The sequence below is a fragment of the Engystomops pustulosus genome, chromosome 4 (assembly GCF_040894005.1).
Source record: "Engystomops pustulosus chromosome 4, aEngPut4.maternal, whole genome shotgun sequence".
Classification (NCBI taxonomy): Eukaryota; Metazoa; Chordata; class Amphibia; order Anura; family Leptodactylidae; genus Engystomops; species Engystomops pustulosus.
The window spans coordinates 216,433,834-216,454,682 of NC_092414.1; the positions used below are offsets into that span (position 1 = coordinate 216,433,834).

Below are 20,849 nucleotides of genomic sequence, written 5' to 3' on the forward strand. Positions count from 1 at the left end.
ATCCATCTATCTCTATCTATGTATCTCTTATCCATCTATCTATATCTATCAGTCTCCTATCTCTATCTATATCTATCAGTCCCCTATCTCTATCTATGTATCTCTTATCCATCTATCTATATCTATCAGTCTCCTATCTCTATCTATGCATCTCTTATCCATCTATATCTATCAGTCTCCTATCTCTATCTCCTGTGTATGTGTGGGTGCACTCACTCTCCAGCCTCTGGACCAGCTCCTTGTCGGTGACGGCCTCCTGGGGCGGCAGGTTCATGGCTTCTATGGGGATGTACAGGACGGTGTGTCCCTGCAGCTTGTACCTGGTGTCTGGGGAGATAGAAGGACAGGTCATGGAGGAGCAGCGCCCTGCACCCCCTCATGTAGGGGTCTGCCCCCCAGCCCTCTAGAAGTACGGTCACTGGTTTGGAAACGTCTTTACCCCATTATACTAGCTCCCCCCTCAGGTGGGGGATGAAATGTCCTTTCTAGAATTCCCTCTTTTATGTAAAACCACGAGACACCGAGCAAAGAAGAGACCCAGTACCTGAGAGGAGTCCGATCTTCCATAGCAGCCAGAACCACTCTTCTGGTGTCAGATTAAGGAAGAGAATTGTATCTTTCAGGCTGCACCAGGCCAGTGCTGGGATACCTGAGGGGGGTAGTAGTATAATGTGGTGCCAGTCCCTCGCTGGGATACCTGAGAGGGGTAGTAGTATAATGTGGTGCCAGTGCTGGGATACCTGAGGGGGGTAGTAGTATAATGTGGTGCCAGTCCCTCGCTGGGATACCTGAGGGGGGTAGTAGTATAATGTAGTGCCAGTCCCTCGCTGGGATACCTGAGGGGGGTAGTAGTATAATGTGGTGCTAGTCCCTTGCTGGGATACCTGAGGGGGGTAGTAGTATAATGTGGTGCCAGTCCCTCGCTGGGATACCTGAGGGGGGTAGTAGTATAATGTGGTGCCAGTCCCTCGCTTGGATACCTGAGGGGGGTAGTAGTATAATGTGGTGCCAGTCCCTTGCTGGGATACCTGAGGGGGGTAGTAGTATAATGTGGTGCCAGTGCTGGGATACCTGAGGGGGGTAGTAGTACAATGTGGTGCCAGTCCCTTGCTGGGATACCTGAGGGGGGTAGTAGTATAATGTGGTGCCAGTCCCTTGCTGGGATACCTGAGGGGGGTAGTAGTATAATGTGGTGCCAGTGCTGGGATACCTGAGGGGGGTAGAAGTACAATGTGGTGCCAGTCCCTTGCTGGGATACCTGAGGGGGGTAGTAGTATAATGTGGTGCCAGTCCCTTGCTGGGATACCTGAGGGGGGTAGTAGTATAATGTAGTGCCAGTCCCTTGCTGGGATACCTGAGGGGGGTAGTAGTATAATGTAGTGCCAGTCCCTTGCTGGGATACCTGAGGGGGGTAGTAGTATAATGTGGTGCCAGTCCCTTGCTGGGATACCTGAGGGGGGTAGTAGTATAATGTGGTGCCAGTCCCTTCCTGGGATACCTGAGGAGGGTAGTAGTATAATGGGGTGCCAGTGCCTTGCTGGGATACCTAAGGGGGGTAGTAGTATAATGTGGTGCCAGTCCCTTCCTGGGATACCTGAGGGGGGTAGTGGTACAATGTGGTGCCAGTCCCTTGCTGGGATACCTGAGGGGGGTAGTAGTATAATGTAGTGCCAGTCCCTTGCTGGGATACATGAGGGGGGTAGTAGTATAATGTGGTGCCAGTCCCTCGCTGGGATACCTGAGGGGGGTAGTAGTACAATGTGGTGCCAGTGCTGGGATACCTGAGGGGGGTAGTAGTATAATGGGGTGCCAGTACCTCGCTGGGATACCTGAGGGGGTAGTAGTATAATGTAGTGCCAGTCCCTTGCTGGGATACCTGAGGGGGGTAGTAGTACAATGTGGTGCCAGTCCCTTGCTGGGATACCTGAGGGGGGTAGTAGTATAATGTGGCGCCAGTCCCTTGCTGGGATACCTGAGGGGGGTAGTAGTATAATGTGGTGCCAGTCCCTCGCTGGGATACCTGAGGGGGGTAGTAGTATAATGTGGTGCCAGTCCCTCGCTGGGATACCTGAGGGGGGTAGTGGTACAATGTGGTGCCAGTCCCTTGCTGGGATACCTGAGGGGGGTAGTAGTACAATGTGGTGCCAGTCCCTTGCTGGGATACCTGAGGGGGGTAGTAGTATAATGTAGTGCCAGTCCCTTGCTGGGATACATGAGGGGGGCAGTAGTATAATGTGGTGCCAGTCCCTCGCTGGGATACCTGAGGGGGGTAGTAGTATAATGTGGTGCCAGTCCCTTGCTGGGATACCTGAGGGGGGTAGTAGTATAATGTGGTGCCAGTGCTGGGATACCTGAGGGGGGTAGTAGTATAATGTGGTGCCAGTCCCTTCCTGGGATACCTGAGGGGGGTAGTAGTACAATGTGGTGCCAGTCCCTTGCTGGGATACCTGAGGGGGGTAGTGGTACAATGTGGTGCCAGTCCCTTGCTGGGATACCTGAGGGGGGTAGTAGTATAATGTAGTGCCAGTCCCTTGCTGGGATACATGAGGGGGGTAGTAGTATAATGTGGTGCCAGTCCCTCGCTGGGATACGTGAGGGGGGTAGTAGTATAATGTGGTGCCAGTCCCTCGCTGGGATACCTGAGGGGGGTAGTAGTACATTGTGGTGCCAGTCCCTCGCTGGGATACCTGAGGGGGGTAGTAGTACAATGTGGTGCCAGTCCCTTGCTGGGATCCCTGAGGGGGGTAGTAGTACAATGTGGTGCCAGTCCCTTGCTGGGATCCCTGAGGGGGGTAGTAGTACAATGTGGTGCCAGTCCCTTGCTGGAATACCTGAGGGGGGTAGTAGTATAATGTGGTGCCAGTCCCTTCCTGGGATACCTGAGGGGGGTAGTAGTATAATGTGGTGCCAGTCCCTTGCTGGGATACCTGAGGGGGGTAGTAGTATAATGTGGTGCAAGTCCCTTGCTGGGATACCTGAGGGGGGTAGTAGTATAATGTAGTGCCAGTCCCTTGCTGGGATACTTGAGGGGGGTAGTAGTATAATGTGGTGCCAGTCCCTTGCTGGGATCCCTGAGGGGGGTAGTAGTACAATGTGGTGCCAGTCCCTTGCTGGAATACCTGAGGGGGGTAGTAGTATAATGTGGTGCCAGTCCCTTGCTGGGATACCTGAGGGGGGTAGTAGTATAATGTAGTGCCAGTCCCTTGCTGGGATACCTGAGGGGGGTAGTAGTATAATGTGGTGCCAGTCCCTTGCTGGGATCCCTGAGGGGGGTAGTAGTACAATGTGGTGCCAGTCCCTTGCTGGAATACCTGAGGGGGGTAGTAGTATAATGTGGTGCCAGTCCCTTGCTGGGATACCTGAGGGGGGTAGTAGTACAATGTGGTGCCAGTCCCTTGCTGGGATACCTGAGGGGGGTAGTAGTATAATGTAGTGCCAGTCCCTTGCTGGGATACATGAGGGGGGTAGTAGTATAATGTGGTGCCAGTCCCTCGCTGGGATACGTGAGGGGGGTAGTAGTATAATGTGGTGCCAGTCCCTTGATGGGATCCCTGAGGGGGGTAGTAGTACAATGTGGTGCCAGTCCCTCGCTGGGATCCCTGAGGGGGGTAGTAGTATAATGTAGTGCCAGTGCTGGGATACCTGAGGGGGGTAGTAGTACAATGTGGTGCCAGTCCCTTGCTGGGATCCCTGAGGGGGGTAGTAGTATAATGTGGTGCCGGTCCCTTGCTGGAATACCTGAGGGGGGTAGTAGTATAATGTGGTGCCAGTCCCTTGCTGGGATACCTGAGGGGGGTAGTAGTATAATGTGGTGCCAGTCCCTTGCTGGGATACCTGAGGGGGGTAGTAGTATAATGTAGTGCCAGTCCCTTGCTGGGATACATGAGGGGGGTAGTAGTATAATGTGGTGCCAGTCCCTCGCTGGGATACGTGAGGGGGGTAGTAGTATAATGTGGTGCCAGTCCCTTGCTGAGATCCCTGAGGGGGGTAGTAGTATAATGTGGTGCCGGTCCCTTGCTGGGATGCATGAGGGGGGTAGTAGTATAATGTGGTGCCAGTCCCTTGCTGGGATCCCTGAGGGGGGTAGTAGTATAATGTGGTGCCAGTCCCTTCCTGGGATACCTGAGGGGGGTAGTAGTATAATGTGGTGCCAGTCCCTTCCTGGGATACCTGAGGGGGGTAGTAGTATAATGTGGTGCCAGTCCCTTGCTGGGATACCTGAGGGGGGTAGTAGTATAATGTGGTGCCAGTCCCTTGCTGGGATCCCTGAGGGGGGTAGTAGTACAATGTGGTGCCAGTCCCTTGCTGGGATCCCTGAGGGGGGTAGTAGTACAATGTGGTGCCAGTCCCTTGCTGGGATACCTGAGGGGGGTAGTAGTATAATGTGGTGCCAGTCCCTCGCTGGGATACCTGAGGGGGGTAGTAGTATAATGTAGTGCCAGTCCCTCGCTGGGATACCTGAGGGGGGTAGTAGTACAATGTGGTGCCAGTCCCTCGCTGGGATACCTGAGGGGGGTAGTAGTATAATGTAGTGCCAGTCCCTCGCTGGGATACCTGAGGGGGGTAGTAGTACAATGTGGTGCCAGTCCCTTGCTGGGATACCTGAGGGGGGTAGTAGTATAATGTGGTGCCAGTCCCTCGCTGGGATACCTGAGGGGGGTAGTAGTATAATGTAGTGCCAGTCCCTCGCTGGGATACCTGAGGGGGGTAGTAGTACAATGTGGTGCCAGTCCCTCGCTGGGATACCTGATGGGGGTAGTAGTATAATGTAGTGCCAGTCCCTCGCTGGGATACCTGAGGGGGGTAGTAGTACAATGTGGTGCCAGTCCCTCGCTGGGATACCTGAGGAGGGTAGTAGTACAATGTGGTGCCAGTCCCTCGCTGGGATACCTGAGGGGGGTAGTAGTATAATGTGGTGCCAGTCCCTCGCTGGGATACCTGAGGGGGGTAGTAGTACAATGTGGTGCCAGTCCCTCGCTGGGATACCTGAGGGGGGTAGTAGTATAATGTGGTGCCAGTCCCTCGCTGGGATACCTGAGGGGGGTAGTAGTATAATGTGGTGCCAGTCCCTTGCTGGGATACCTGAGGGGGGTAGTAGTATAATGTGGTGCCAGTCCCTTCCTGGGATACCTGAGGGGGGTAGTAGTACAATGTGGTGCCGGTCCCTCGCTGGGATACCTGAGGGGGGTAGTAGTACATTGTGGTGCCAGTCCCTCGCTGTGATACCTGAGGAGGGTAGTAGTACAATGTGGTGCCAGTCCCTTGCTGGGATACCTGAGGGGGGTAGTAGTATAATGTGGTGCCAGTCCCTTGCTGGGATACCTGAGGGGGGTAGTAGTATAATGTGGTCCCAGTCCTTTGCTGGGATACCTGAGGGGGGTAGTAGTACAATGTGGTGCCAGTCCTTTGCTGGGATACCTGAGGGGGGTACTAGTACAATGTAGTGCCAGTCCCTTGCTGGGATACCTGAGGGGGGTAGTAGTATAATGTGGTCCCAGTCCTTTGCTGGGATACCTGAGGGGGGTAGTAGTACAATGTGGTGCCAGTCCTTTGCTGGGATACCTGAGGGGGGTAATAGTACAATGTAGTGCCAGTCCCTTGCTGAGATCCCTGAGGGGGGTAGTAGTACAATGTGGTGCCAGTCCCTCGCTGGGATACCTGAGGGGGGTAGTAGTATAATGTAGTGCCAGTCCCTTGCTGGGATACCTGAGGGGGGTAGTAGTATAATGTGGCGCCAGTCCCTTGCTGGGATACCTGAGGGGGGTAGTAGTATAATGTGGTGCCAGTCCCTCGCTGGGATACCTGAGGGGGGTAGTAGTATAATGTGGTGCCAGTCCCTCGCTGGGATACCTGAGGGGGGTAGTGGTACAATGTGGTGCCAGTCCCTTGCTGGGATACCTGAGGGGGGTAGTAGTACAATGTGGTGCCAGTCCCTTGCTGGGATACCTGAGGGGGGTAGTAGTATAATGTAGTGCCAGTCCCTTGCTGGGATACCTGAGGGGGGTAGTAGTATAATGTAGTGCCAGTCCCTTGCTGGGATACATGAGGGGGGTAGTAGTATAATGTGGTGCCAGTCCCTCGTATGGATACCTGAGGGGGGTAGTAGTATAATGTGGTGCCAGTCCCTTGCTGGGATACCTGAGGGGGGTAGTAGTATAATGTGGTGCCAGTGCTGGGATACCTGAGGGGGGTGGTAGTATAATGTGGTGCCAGTCCCTTCCTGGGATACCTGAGGGGGGTAGTAGTACAATGTGGTGCCAGTCCCTTGCTGGGATACCTGAGGGGGGTAGTGGTACAATGTGGTGCCAGTCCCTTGCTGGGATACCTGAGGGGGGTAGTAGTATAATGTAGTGCCAGTCCCTTGCTGGGATACATGAGGGGGGTAGTAGTATAATGTGGTGCCAGTCCCTCGCTGGGATACGTGAGGGGGGTAGTAGTATAATGTGGTGCCGGTCCCTTGCTGGAATACCTGAGGGGGGTAGTAGTATAATGTGGTGCCAGTCCCTTCCTGGGATACCTGAGGGGGGTAGTAGTATAATGTGGTGCCAGTCCCTTGCTGGGATACCTGAGGGGGGTAGTAGTACATTGTGGTGCCAGTCCCTCGCTGGGATACCTGAGGGGGGTAGTAGTACAATGTGGTGCCAGTCCCTTGCTGGGATCCCTGAGGGGGGTAGTAGTACAATGTGGTGCCAGTCCCTTGCTGGGATCCCTGAGGGGGGTAGTAGTACAATGTGGTGCCAGTCCCTTGCTGGAATACCTGAGGGGGGTAGTAGTATAATGTGGTGCCAGTCCCTTCCTGGGATACCTGAGGGGGGTAGTAGTATAATGTGGTGCCAGTCCCTTGCTGGGATACCTGAGGGGGGTAGTAGTATAATGTGGTGCAAGTCCCTTGCTGGGATACCTGAGGGGGGTAGTAGTATAATGTAGTGCCAGTCCCTTGCTGGGATACCTGAGGGGGGTAGTAGTATAATGTGGTGCCAGTCCCTTGCTGGGATCCCTGAGGGGGGTAGTAGTACAATGTGGTGCCAGTCCCTTGCTGGAATACCTGAGGGGGGTAGTAGTATAATGTGGTGCCAGTCCCTCGCTGGGATACATGAGGGGGGTAGTAGTATAATGTGGTGCCAGTCCCTCGCTGGGATACGTGAGGGGGGTAGTAGTATAATGTGGTGCCGGTCCCTTGCTGGAATACCTGAGGGGGGTAGTAGTATAATGTGGTGCCAGTCCCTTCCTGGGATACCTGAGGGGGGTAGTAGTATAATGTGGTGCCAGTCCCTTGCTGGGATACCTGAGGGGGGTAGTAGTACATTGTGGTGCCAGTCCCTCGCTGGGATACCTGAGGGGGGTAGTAGTACAATGTGGTGCCAGTCCCTTGCTGGGATCCCTGAGGGGGGTAGTAGTACAATGTGGTGCCAGTCCCTTGCTGGGATCCCTGAGGGGGGTAGTAGTACAATGTGGTGCCAGTCCCTTGCTGGAATACCTGAGGGGGTAGTAGTATAATGTGGTGCCAGTCCCTTCCTGGGATACCTGAGGGGGGTAGTAGTATAATGTGGTGCCAGTCCCTTGCTGGGATACCTGAGGGGGGTAGTAGTATAATGTGGTGCAAGTCCCTTGCTGGGATACCTGAGGGGGGTAGTAGTATAATGTAGTGCCAGTCCCTTGCTGGGATACCTGAGGGGGGTAGTAGTATAATGTGGTGCCAGTCCCTTGCTGGGATCCCTGAGGGGGGTAGTAGTACAATGTGGTGCCAGTCCCTTGCTAGAATACCTGAGGGGGGTAGTAGTATAATGTGGTGCCAGTCCCTTGCTGGGATACCTGAGGGGGGTAGTAGTATAATGTAGTGCCAGTCCCTTGCTGGGATACCTGAGGGGGGTAGTAGTATAATGTGGTGCCAGTCCCTTGCTGGGATCCCTGAGGGGGGTAGTAGTACAATGTGGTGCCAGTCCCTTGCTGGAATACCTGAGGGGGGTAGTAGTATAATGTGGTGCCAGTCCCTTGCTGGGATACCTGAGGGGGGTAGTAGTACAATGTGGTGCCAGTCCCTTGCTGGGATACCTGAGGGGGGTAGTAGTATAATGTAGTGCCAGTCCCTTGCTGGGATACATGAGGGGGGTAGTAGTATAATGTGGTGCCAGTCCCTCGCTGGGATACGTGAGGGGGGTAGTAGTATAATGTAGTGCCAGTCCCTTGCTGGGATCCCTGAGGGGGTTAGTAGTACAATGTGGTGCCAGTCCCTTGCTGGGATACCTGAGGGGGGTAGTAGTATAATGTGGTGCCAGTCCCTTGCTGGGATACGTGAGGGGGGTAGTAGTATAATGTGGTGCCAGTCCCTTGATGGGATCCCTGAGGGGGATAGTAGTACAATGTGGTGCCAGTCCCTTGCTGGGATCCCTGAGGGGGGTAGTAGTATAATGTGGTGCCGGTCCCTTGCTGGAATACCTGAGGGGGGTAGTAGTATAATGTGGTGCCAGTCCCTTGCTGGGATACCTGAGGGGGGTAGTAGTATAATGTGGTGCCAGTCCCTTGCTGGGATACCTGAGGGGGGTAGTAGTATAATGTAGTGCCAGTCCCTTGCTGGGATACATGAGGGGGGTAGTAGTATAATGTGGTGCCAGTCCCTCGCTGGGATACGTGAGGGGGGTAGTAGTATAATGTGGTGCCAGTCCCTTGCTGAGATCCCTGAGGGGGGTAGTAGTATAATGTGGTGCCGGTCCCTTGCTGGGATGCATGAGGGGGGTAGTAGTATAATGTGGTGCCAGTCCCTTGCTGGGATCCCTGAGGGGGGTAGTAGTATAATGTGGTGCCAGTCCCTTCCTGGGATACCTGAGGGGGGTAGTAGTATAATGTGGTGCCAGTCCCTTCCTGGGATACCTGAGGGGGGTAGTAGTATAATGTGGTGCCAGTCCCTTGCTGGGATACCTGAGGGGGGTAGTAGTATAATGTGGTGCCAGTCCCTTGCTGGGATCCCTGAGGGGGGTAGTAGTACAATGTGGTGCCAGTCCCTTGCTGGGATACCTGAGGGGGGTAGTAGTATAATGTGGTGCCAGTCCCTCGCTGGGATACCTGAGGGGGGTAGTAGTATAATGTAGTGCCAGTCCCTCGCTGGGATACCTGAGGGGGGTAGTAGTACAATGTGGTGCCAGTCCCTCGCTGGGATACCTGAGGGGGGTAGTAGTATAATGTAGTGCCAGTCCCTCGCTGGGATACCTGAGGGGGGTAGTAGTACAATGTGGTGCCAGTCCCTTGCTGGGATACCTGAGGGGGGTAGTAGTATAATGTGGTGCCAGTCCCTCGCTGGGATACGTGAGGGGGGTAGTAGTATAATGTAGTGCCAGTCCCTCGCTGGGATACCTGAGGGGGGTAGTAGTACAATGTGGTGCCAGTCCCTCGCTGGGATACCTGATGGGGGTAGTAGTATAATGTAGTGCCAGTCCCTCGCTGGGATACCTGAGGGGGGTAGTAGTACAATGTGGTGCCAGTCCCTCGCTGGGATACCTGAGGAGGGTAGTAGTACAATGTGGTGCCAGTCCCTCGCTGGGATACCTGAGGGGGGTAGTAGTACAATGTGGTGCCAGTCCCTTGCTGGGATACCTGAGGGGGGTAGTAGTATAATGTGGTGCCAGTCCCTTGCTGGGATACCTGAGGGGGGTAGTAGTACAATGTGGTGCCAGTCCCTCGCTGGGATACCTGAGGGGGGTAGTAGTACAATGTGGTGCCAGTCCCTCGCTGGGATACCTGAGGGGGGTAGTAGTATAATGTGGTGCCAGTCCCTCGCTGGGATACCTGAGGGGGGTAGTAGTATAATGTGGTGCCAGTCCCTTGCTGGGATACCTGAGGGGGGGTAGTAGTATAATATGGTGCCAGTCCCTTGCTGGGATACCTGAGGGGGGTAGTAGTATAATGTGGTGCCAGTCCCTTGCTGGGATACCTGAGGGGGGTAGTAGTATAATGTGGTGCCAGTCCCTTCCTGGGATACCTGAGGGGGGTAGTAGTACAATGTGGTGCCGGTCCCTCGCTGGGATACCTGAGGGGGGTAGTAGTACATTGTGGTGCCAGTCCCTCGCTGTGATACCTGAGGAGGGTAGTAGTACAATGTGGTGCCAGTCCCTTGCTGGGATACCTGAGGGGGGTAGTAGTATAATGTGGTGCCAGTCCCTTGCTGGGATACCTGAGGGGGGTAGTAGTATAATGTGGTCCCAGTCCTTTGCTGGGATACCTGAGGGGGGTAGTAGTACAATGTGGTGCCAGTCCTTTGCTGGGATACCTGAGGGGGGTACTAGTACAATGTAGTGCCAGTCCCTTGCTGGGATACCTGAGGGGGGTAGTAGTATAATGTGGTCCCAGTCCTTTGCTGGGATACCTGAGGGGGGTAGTAGTACAATGTGGTGCCAGTCCTTTGCTGGGATACCTGAGGGGGGTACTAGTACAATGTAGTGCCAGTCCCTTGCTGGGATACCTGAGGGGGGTAATAGTACAATGTAGTGCCAGTCCCTTGCTGGGATACCTGAGGGGGGTAATAGTACAATGTAGTGCCAGTCCCTTGCTGGGTTACCTGTGAGTGTGGCCAGGAAGCGGTGCACATGGGCCAGGAAGTCGTTGCGGATGCTGTCGGGCCAGCTGGAATCACTGAAGATGTAGGGGGAGTAGACGCCATTCATGAGCCGGAGCAGCGCCACAATGTAAGACCCCCGCAGGGATCCAAACTGCAGCTCCTCCTCCATGTTCTCTGGGGTCAGCGGGACCTGCTCCTTCCTGATGAAGTACATCAGCTGCTCCACGTTCTGTGAGAGGAGACACATGGCGCTGCTGGTGATCCGTGACAATGTGACGTGTAAGGAGAATGGCAGGGGATGGGACCCACCTGTGCCGGCATATTGGGCTCCACATGGAGACCGCTGTGTGGGTCAAGGTACACGGACAGTGTCTCCTGGGTGATGTCCGAGGCAAAACGGTCCAAGGCCGCATCTAGCTCCGGCGTCCACAGGTCAGAGGTCAGACCCCGAAGCGACATCTTCTGCTTCAGGTTCGGTTTCTTAAAGGTGAAAAGACACAAAGAGACATCAGAACAAGGACAGAACGAGGGACCACTAGGAGGCGCTACAGGCAGTATAATCATATATCCCAGTATACAGGACATAACCCCAAGTCAATCACCCCCAGCGTACAGACATCACAATCCCCCCCGGTATTATACACCCCCCAGTATACAGGACCCGGTATTATACACCCCCCAGTATACAGGACCCGGTATTATACACCCCCAGTATACAGGACCCGGTATTATACACCCCCCAGTATACAGGACCCGGTATTATACAGCCCCCAGTATACAGGACCCGGTATTATACACCCCCAGTATACAGGACCCGGTATTATACACCCCCCAGTATACAGGACCCGGTATTATACACCCCCAGTATACAGGACCCGGTATTATACACCCCCCAGTATACAGGACCCGGTATTATACACCCCCAGTATACAGGACCCGGTATTATACACCCCCCAGTATACAGGACCCGGTATTATACACCCCCCAGTATACAGGACCTGGTATTATACACCCCCCAGTATACAGGACCCGGTATTATACACCCCCCAGTATACAGGACCTGGTATTATACACCCCCCCAGTATACAGGACCCGGTATTATACACCCCCCAGTATACAGGACCCGGTATTATACACCCCCAGTATACAGGACCCGGTATTATACACCCCCAGTATACAGGACCCGGTATTATACACCCCCCAGTATACAGGACCCGGTATTATACACCCCCAGTATACAGGACCCGGTATTATACACCCCCAGTATACAGGACCCGGTATTATACACCCCCAGTATACAGGACCCGGTATTATACACCCCCCCAGTATACAGGACCCGGTATTATACACCCCCAGTATACAGGACCCGGTATTATACACCCCCCAGTATACAGGACCCGGTATTATACACCCCCCAGTATACAGGACCCGGTATTATACACCCCCAGTATACAGGACCCGGTATTATACACCCCCCAGTATACAGGACCCGGTATTATACACCCCCAGTATACAGGACCCGGTATTATACACCCCCCAGTATACAGGACCCGGTATTATACACCCCCAGTATACAGGACCCGGTATTATACACCCCCAGTATACAGGACCCGGTATTATACACCCCCCAGTATACAGGACCTGGTATTATACACCCCCAGTATACAGGACCCGGTATTATACACCCCCAGTATACAGGACCCGGTATTATACACCCCCAGTATACAGGACCCGGTATTATACACCCCCAGTATACAGGACCCGGTATTATACACCCCCAGTATACAGGACCCGGTATTATACACCCCCAGTATACAGGACCCGGTATTATACCCCCCCAGTATACAGGACCCGGTATTATACACCCCCCAGTATACAGGACCCAGTATTATACATCCCCAGTATACAGGACCCAGTATTATACACCCCCGGTATACAGGACCCGGTATTATACACCCCCAGTATACAGGACCTGGTATTATACACCCCCAGTATACATTAGCATCTCTCTCCATATAGATAACATGTAGTATGACAGGACCCGAGGGGCAGGACCCCATGTGACTACATGTAATATCGGATCGCTATCGCCGCTGGGACACGCGGGAGGTGGCAGAGGATTAGATCTGCAGAATTGTCTCCTCTGCCTCCTGGCGAGAACATTCACAGACTAATGACTTCATGTAGGGAACATCTGGTGTGTGAAGGAGAAAACATGAGCCAGATGCATCGTCCAATCCCTCCGGCCGCTCCGCTCAGCGCCCAGAACCTGCCCGCAACTAGGAGAGACAGCGCCAACCCGGCCCACACAGCGCCAAGCTCTATACTGTCACCAGGAGCACAGGAGGCGAGGGAACATACAGAACAAGTACTGACCCAACATACAGGACACACAGAGAGGAACAAGTACTGACCCAACATACAGGACACAGAGAGGAACAAGTACTGACCCAACATACAGGACACAGAGAGGAACAAGTACTGACCCAACATACAGGACACAGAGAGGAACAAGTACTGACCCAGCATCCAGGACACACAGAGAGGAACAAGTACTGACCCAGCATACAGGACACAGAGAGGAACAAGTACTGACCCAACATACAGGACACAGAGAGGAACAAGTACTGACCCAGCATCCAGGACACACAGAGAGGAACAAGTACTGACCCAGCATCCAGGACACACAGAGAGGAACAAGTACTGACCCAACATACAGGACACACAGAGAGGAACAAGTACTGACCCAACATACAGGACACACAGAGAGGAACAAGTACTGACCCAACATACAGGACACACAGAGAGGAACAAGTACTGACCCAACATACAGGACACACAGAGAGGAACAAGTACTGACCCAACATACAGGACACACAGAGAGGAACAAGTACTGACCCAACATACAGGACACACAGAGAGGAACAAGTACTGACCCAGCATACAGGACACACAGAGAGGAACAAGTACTGACCCAACATACAGGACACACAGAGAGGAACAAGTACTGACCCAACATACAGGACACACAGAGAGGAACAAGTACTGACCCAGCATACAGGACACACAGAGAGGAACAAGTACTGACCCAGCATACAGGACACACAGAGAGGAACAAGTACTGACCCAGTATACAGGACACACAGAGAGGAACAAGTACTGACCCAGCATCCAGGACACACAGAGAGGAACAAGTACTGACCCAACATACAGGACACAGAGAGGAACAAGTACTGACCCAACATACAGGACACACAGAGAGGAACAAGTACTGACCCAACATACAGGACACAGAGAGGAACAAGTACTGACCCAACATACAGGACACACAGAGAGGAACAAGTACTGACCCAACATACAGGACACAGAGAGGAACAAGTACTGACCCAACATACAGGACACACAGAGAGGAACAAGTACTGACCCAACATACAGGACACACAGAGAGGAACAAGTACTGACCCAACATCCAGGACACACAGAGAGGAACAAGTACTGACCCAGTATACAGGACACACAGAGAGGAACAAGTACTGACCCAGTATACAGGACACACAGAGAGGAACAAGTACTGACCCAACATACAGGACACACAGAGAGGAACAAGTACTGACCCAGTATACAGGACACACAGAGAGGAACAAGTACTGACCCAACATACAGGACACACAGAGAGGAACAAGTACTGACCCAGTATACAGGACACACAGAGAGGAACAAGTACTGACCCAACATACAGGACACACAGAGAGGAACAAGTACTGACCCAGCATACAGGACACACAGAGAGGAACAAGTACTGACCCAACATACAGGACACACAGAGAGAGGAACAAGTACTGACCCAACATACAGGACACACAGAGAGGAACAAGTACTGACCCAACATCCAGGACACACAGAGAGGAACAAGTACTGACCCAACATACAGGACACAGAGAGGAACAAGTACTGACCCAACATACAGGACACACAGAGAGGAACAAGTACTGACCCAACATACAGGACACAGAGAGGAACAAGTACTGACCCAACATACAGGACACAGAGAGGAACAAGTACTGACCCAACATACAGGACACACAGAGAGGAACAAGTACTGACCCAACATACAGGACACACAGAGAGGAACAAGTACTGACCCAACATACAGGACACACAGAGAGGGACACACTACACATCCTGTACACCCCCAGGACACGTTATATGCAGTGGTGCCCGTGGTGCCCGCCGTGTGCCCCCGCCGTGTTCTTACCAGGTCCAGATGCTCCTGGATGTCGGTGGACGTGAAGCTCGGGACGTGTTCTGCATCACCTGTAACAATGGAAGGCGAGAGCCGCGTATAGTGACTGGATCAGTACAGCACCAGGTCCACTAGATCACAGAGAGCTGCCTGCACACGTGACATAGGGAGCAGTGATCCCTACAGCTACAGTCATATAATATATACAATATACAATATACACGGCCTTACCCCCCTCCTCATATCCGCTGCTCCCGGGGCGAACCTCCGCAGGGGGCACTAGTGACCGATCTGAAGGGTCCACAGGGCGGAGCTCAGGAGACGCAGGGACTACGTCTGCATCAGCCATGATTCACACACCAGGACCTGAGGAACAGAAACATGTTACATAGGACACAAGCCAGAGGAGGGGAACAACAGACAGAAGGAGGAGCTATGAGGCTGCCCCTCCCCCCTACAGGGTGAGGAAGAAAGAAGGAGGAGCTATGAGGCTGCCCCTCCCCCTACAGGGTGATACAGACAGAAGGAGGAGCTATGAGCCTGCCCCTCCCCCTACAGGGTGAGGAAGAAAGAAGGAGGAGCTATGAGCCTGCCCCTCCCCCTACAGGGTGAGGAAGAAAGAAGGAGGAGCTATGAGCCTGCCCCTCCCCCTACAGGGTGAGGAAGAAAGAAGGAGGAGCTATGAGCCTGCCCCTCCCCCTACAGGGTGAGGAAGAAAGAAGGAGGAGCTATGAGCCTGCCCCTCCCCCTACAGGGTGATACAGACAGAAGGAGGAGCTAAGAGTCTGCGCCTCCCCTTGCAGGGTGTGGGGATGGTAGGTGCCCGCTGGGTGCTGTGCACAGGTGTGTGGGGGATGGTAGGTGCCCGCTGGGTGCTGTGTACAGGTGTGGGGGATGGTAGGTGCCCGCTGGGTGCTGTGTACAGGTGTGTGGGGATGGTAGGTGCCCGCTGGGTGCTGTGTACAGGTGTGTGGGGATGGTAGGTGCCCGCTGGGTGCTGTGTACAGGTGTGTGGGGATGGTAGGTGCCCGCTGGGTGCTGTGTACAGGTGTGTGGGGATGGTAGGTGCCCGCTGGGTGCTGTGTACAGGTGTGGGGGATGGTAGGTGCCCGCTGGGAGCTGTGTACAGGTGTGTGGGGGATGGTAGGTGCCCGCTGGGTGCTGTGTACAGGTGTGGGGGATGGTAGGTGCCCACTGGGTGCTGTGTACAGGTGTGTGGGGATGGTAGGTGCCCGCTGGGTGCTGTGTACAGGTGTGTGGGGATGGTAGGTGCCCGCTGGGTGCTGTGTACAGGTGTGGGGGATGGTAGGTGCCCGCTGGGAGCTGTGTACAGGTGTGTGGGGGATGGTAGGTGCCCGCTGGGTGCTGTGTACAGGTGTGGGGGAGGGTAGGTGCCCGCTGGGTGCTGTGTACAGGTGTGTGGGGGATGGTAGGTGCCCGCTGGGTGCTGTGTACAGGTGTGTGGGGGATGGTAGGTGCCCGCTGGGTGCTGTGTACAGGTGTGTGGGGGATGGTAGGTGCCCGCTGGGTGCTGTGTACAGGTGTGTGGGGGATGGTAGGTGCCCGCTGGGTGCTGTGTACAGGTGTGTGGGGGATGGTAGGTGCCCGCTGGGTGCTGTGTACAGGTGTGTGGGGGATGGTAGGTGCCCGCTGGGTGCCGTGTACAGGTGTGTGGGATGGTAGGTGCCCGCTGGGTGCTGTGTACAGGTGTGTGGGGGATGGTAGGTGCCCGCTGGGAGCTGTGTACAGGTGTGGGGATGGTAGGTGCCCGCTGGGAGCTGTGTACAGGTGTGTGGGGGATGGTAGGTGCCCGCTGGGTGCTGTATACAGGTGTGTGGGGGATGGTAGGTGCCCGCTGGGTGCTGTATACAGGTGTGTGGGGGATGGTAGGTGCCCGCTGGGTGCTGTGTACAGGTGTTGGGGATGGTAGGTGCCCGCTGGGTGCTGTGTACAGGTGTGTGTGGGATGGTAGGTGCCCGCTGGGTGCTGTGTACAGGTGTGTGGGGGATGGTAGGTGCCTGCTGGGTGCTGTGTACAGGTGTGGGGATGGTAGGTGCCCGCTGGGTGCTGTGTACAGGTGTGTGGGATGGTAGGTGCCCGCTGGGTGCTGTGTACAGGTGTGTGGGGGATGGTAGGTGCCCGCTGGGTGCTGTGTACAGGTGTGTGGGGGATGGTAGGTGCCCGCTGGGTGCTGTGTACAGGTGTGTGTGGGATGGTAGGTGCCCGCTGGGTGCTGTGTACAGGTGTGTGGGGGATGGTAGGTGCCTGCTGGGTGCTGTGTACAGGTGTGGGGGATGGTAGGTGCCCACTGGGTGCTGTGTACAGGTGTGGGGGATGGTAGGTGCCCGCTGGGTGCTGTGTACAGGTGTGTGGGGGAGGGTAGGTGCCCGCTGGGTGCTGTGTACAGGTGTGTGGGGGATGGTAGGTGCCCGCTGGGTGCTGTGTACAGGTGTGTGTGGGATGGTAGGTGCCCGCTGGGTGCTGTGTACAGGTGTGTGGGGGATGGTAGGTGCCTGCTGGGTGCTGTGTACAGGTGTGGGGGATGGTAGGTGCCCACTGGGTGCTGTGTACAGGTGTGGGGGATGGTAGGTGCCCACCCTCCCGGCGCCTCCTGGTGGCTATTATTCCATTATCGCTCTCCCCAGATGTAAATGTGAGGTGGATAGAAGCTGTAGATTCCGGACCTGGAATTAGCTCTGAAATGTTCTGGAGAATTACAGGAAAATGTCCCCGACCCACTGAGCGCGGCCGGGAGAGATGTAATTACTGTAATGGGGGAGCGCGATTATACAACCGCCAATACAGCGCACATTATACCGCAGGGAGCAGCACACCATTAACCAGTGACGGGTCAGACCTGCACACAACACGTGTATAGCAGGGAATATCACTGTACTGAGACATCACTGTGTGTATTATCTCTGTACTGAGACATCACTGTGTGGATTACCCCTGTACTGTGACATCACTGTGTGTATTATCTCTGTACTGTGACATCACTGTGTGTATTATCTCTGTACTGTGACATCACTGTGTGTATTATCCCTGTACTGTGACATCACTGTGTGTATTATCCCTGTGCTGTGACATCACTGTGTGTATTATCCCTGTACTGTGACATCACTGTGTGTATTATCCCTGTACTGTGACATCACTGTGTGTATTATCTCTGTACTGTGACATCACTGTGTGTATTCTCCCTGTACTGTGACATCACTGTGTGTATTCTCCCTGTATTGTGACATCGCTGTGTGTATTCTCCCTGTACTGTGACATCACTGTGTGTAGTATCCCTGTGCTGTGACATCACTGTGTGTATTATCCCTGTACTGTGACATCACTGTGTGTATTATCCCTGTACAGTGACATCACTGTGTGTATTATCCCTGTACTGTGACATCACTGTGTGTATTATCCCTGTACTGTGACATCACTGTGTGTATTATCCCTGTACTGTGACATCACTGTGTGTATTATCTCTGTACTGTGACATCACTGTGTGTTATTCTCCCTGTACTGTGACATCACTGTGTGTATTCTCCCTGTACTGTGACATCACTGTGTGTATTATGCCTGTACTGTGACATCACTGTGTGTATTCTCCCTGTACTGTGACATCACTGTGTGTATTATGCCTGTACTGTGACATCACTGTGTGTATTATCTCTGTTCTGTGACATCACTGTGTGTATTACCCCTGTACTGTGACATCACTGTGTGTATTATCCCTGTACTGTGACATCACTGTGTGTATTATCTCTGTACTGTGACATCACTGTGTGTATTATCCCTGTACTGTGACATCACTGTGTGTATTATCCCTGTACTGTGACATCACTGTGTGTATTACCCCTGTACTGTGACATCACTGTGTGTATTATCCCTGTACTGTGACATCACTGTGTGTATTATCCCTGTACTGTGACATCACTGTGTGTATTATCCCCTGTACTGTGACATCACTGTGTGTATTATCCCTGTACTGTGACATCACTGTGTGTATTGTCCTGTACTGTGACATCACTGTGTGTATTATGTCCCTGTATCCCCGGTGTATATCGCACAGCAGGCGCTGGTCATGTGACTCCCGGTATTTGCCGCTCTCGGTCTCTGTACTCACCCGCTCCGGGTCTCCTCATACACCGTACACTATGCAGCAGCAGGCTGTTGCCGTGGACGCGTCTCCAAGGAAACGAGAATTACGGTCACATGACGGTATCTGTGGGCAGTAATAGGTAAAACGCTGAACCAATAGAGGGTCTGAATGCTAATAGAGGGCGAAGACACAAGAGAGGGGAAAGGTAACTGGTTCTCAGAATATAACTGATGTATTTATTCTCCAATAAGAGGAGTCTGAGTGAAGACTGACAGGGCGGGCTTCACATTGGACATGACTGGGGCGGAGCCTGCTGGTATGTAAATGACAAACCAAATATAGCGATAGAAGAGGAGGGGCCTGGCAGTGACCACAACTGTCATTGGCTATTGCAGGCTGTGATTTAATTGGCTGCCAGGCAGAACTATGTGTGGGTAATGTACAGAGTTATAATATTAATAATTACCCCAATGACATGTGTCCCCACATGTATCAGCCCTTTATATCACCCAGGTGCAAGTGGCCCAAAATCTGCCCCACCCATGGCTGCCAACCTCTCCAGCCAATCAGAAGGACGTGAGTCATGTGATGCCATATTGTGTAATGTCACCTAGTGTGATGTATTGTCCTGTGATGTCATATCATCAGATGTCACGTCGTGTGATGTGACCTTGTGTGATGTGATGTCATGTCGTGTGATGTCATATCATCTGATGTCACGTTGTGTGATGTGATGTCATGTCGTGTGATGTCATATCATCTGATGTCACGTTGTGTGATGTGATTTCTTGTCGTGTGATGTCATTTCATCTGATGTCACGTTGTGTGATGTGATGTCATGTCGTGTGATGTTATATCATCTGATGTCACGTAAGAGGAAGAAGGATAAAATGGTTGTTGCGCCACAACGGACAGTTGTATCTTGTCCCTCCCGCAGCTTAGGCCTCTTTCACACTTGCGTTGCGAATCACGTCTGAGCAACACGTGAAAACAGACATTTTTGGTCATTTTTTGACCTGATTCTTCAGCGTTTTGCGTTTTTCATGCTCTTTTTCTTTTCATTTTCATGTGTTTTTCGTGTAAGTCTAACAAAACCCATTGAATACATTGGGGCACATTTACTTAGGTCCTTGCGCCAGTTTTCTTTTAAACGTTGCACCTTCTTTTAGGTGTAAACTGCTTGTACAGATATTTAGATAGTGTCCGTTCCGCTATTGTGTCACACGTGACCCTTTTGTGGCGCAGCTGCACTAAGTATCATGGGACACAAATTAGGGGGTGTTCTGGGGCTCAGTCAGACCGTGCGTCGTATTTATCATGCAAAGTCTGTCACACGCCCCATGTTACAGGTGCACCACAGGAAAGTTGGTGAACTCTGTCGGACTCTGTGGCGCACGATCTTAATGAATCTGGTGCACAGAGCTTTATAGGGGAAGAGCAGTTTTACTGCAGTTTCCTACATTCTTAGTGAATGAGCCCCAATGGGTCAGCGCAATGTAAGTTCTGCACATCAAAAACGTGCACAGAACTAGTGTGAAAGGGGCCTTAGTATCCACCTTAATGGCCTCTCATATAGTATACTGCCCCCTAATGCAACCCAGCTGTGTATACTGTCCCCAAAGCAACCCAGCTGTGTATACTGTCCCCAAAGCAACCCAGCTGTGTATACTGCCCCCTAAAGCAACTCAGCTGTGTATACTGCCCCCAAAGCAACTCAGCTGTGTATACTGCCCCCTAATGCAACCCAGCTGTGTATACTGCCCCCAAAGCAACCCAGCTGTGTATACTGCCCCCAAAGCAACTCAGCTGTGTATACTGCCCCCTAATGCAACCCAGCTGTGTATACTGCCCCCTAATGCAACCCAGCTGTGTATACTGCCCCCTAAAGCAACTCAGCTGTGTATACTGCCCCCAAAGCAACTCAGCTGTGTATACTGCCCCCTAAAGCAACTCAGCTGTGT

The 20,849-nt window shown here is 53.2% G+C and overlaps 1 protein-coding gene across 1 annotated transcript in view; it reads right to left on the reverse strand.

The window, feature by feature from the left end:
- DNAH2 (dynein axonemal heavy chain 2) overlaps positions 1-19,012 on the reverse strand; it is a 103,492-nt gene extending 84,480 nt beyond the window's left edge. Inside the window, exons 1-6 of the mRNA XM_072149933.1 lie at positions 18,913-19,012; positions 15,024-15,158; positions 14,805-14,863; positions 10,859-11,029; positions 10,550-10,778; positions 217-327 (exon numbers count right to left, since the gene is read on the reverse strand). Of these exons, the coding sequence (XP_072006034.1) occupies positions 217-327; positions 10,550-10,778; positions 10,859-11,029; positions 14,805-14,863; positions 15,024-15,141 (688 nt within the window). The 5' untranslated portion in view covers positions 15,142-15,158; positions 18,913-19,012. The remainder of the gene's footprint in view (positions 1-216; positions 328-10,549; positions 10,779-10,858; positions 11,030-14,804; positions 14,864-15,023; positions 15,159-18,912) is intronic.
- Between the last annotated feature and the right edge of the window lie 1,837 nt (positions 19,013-20,849).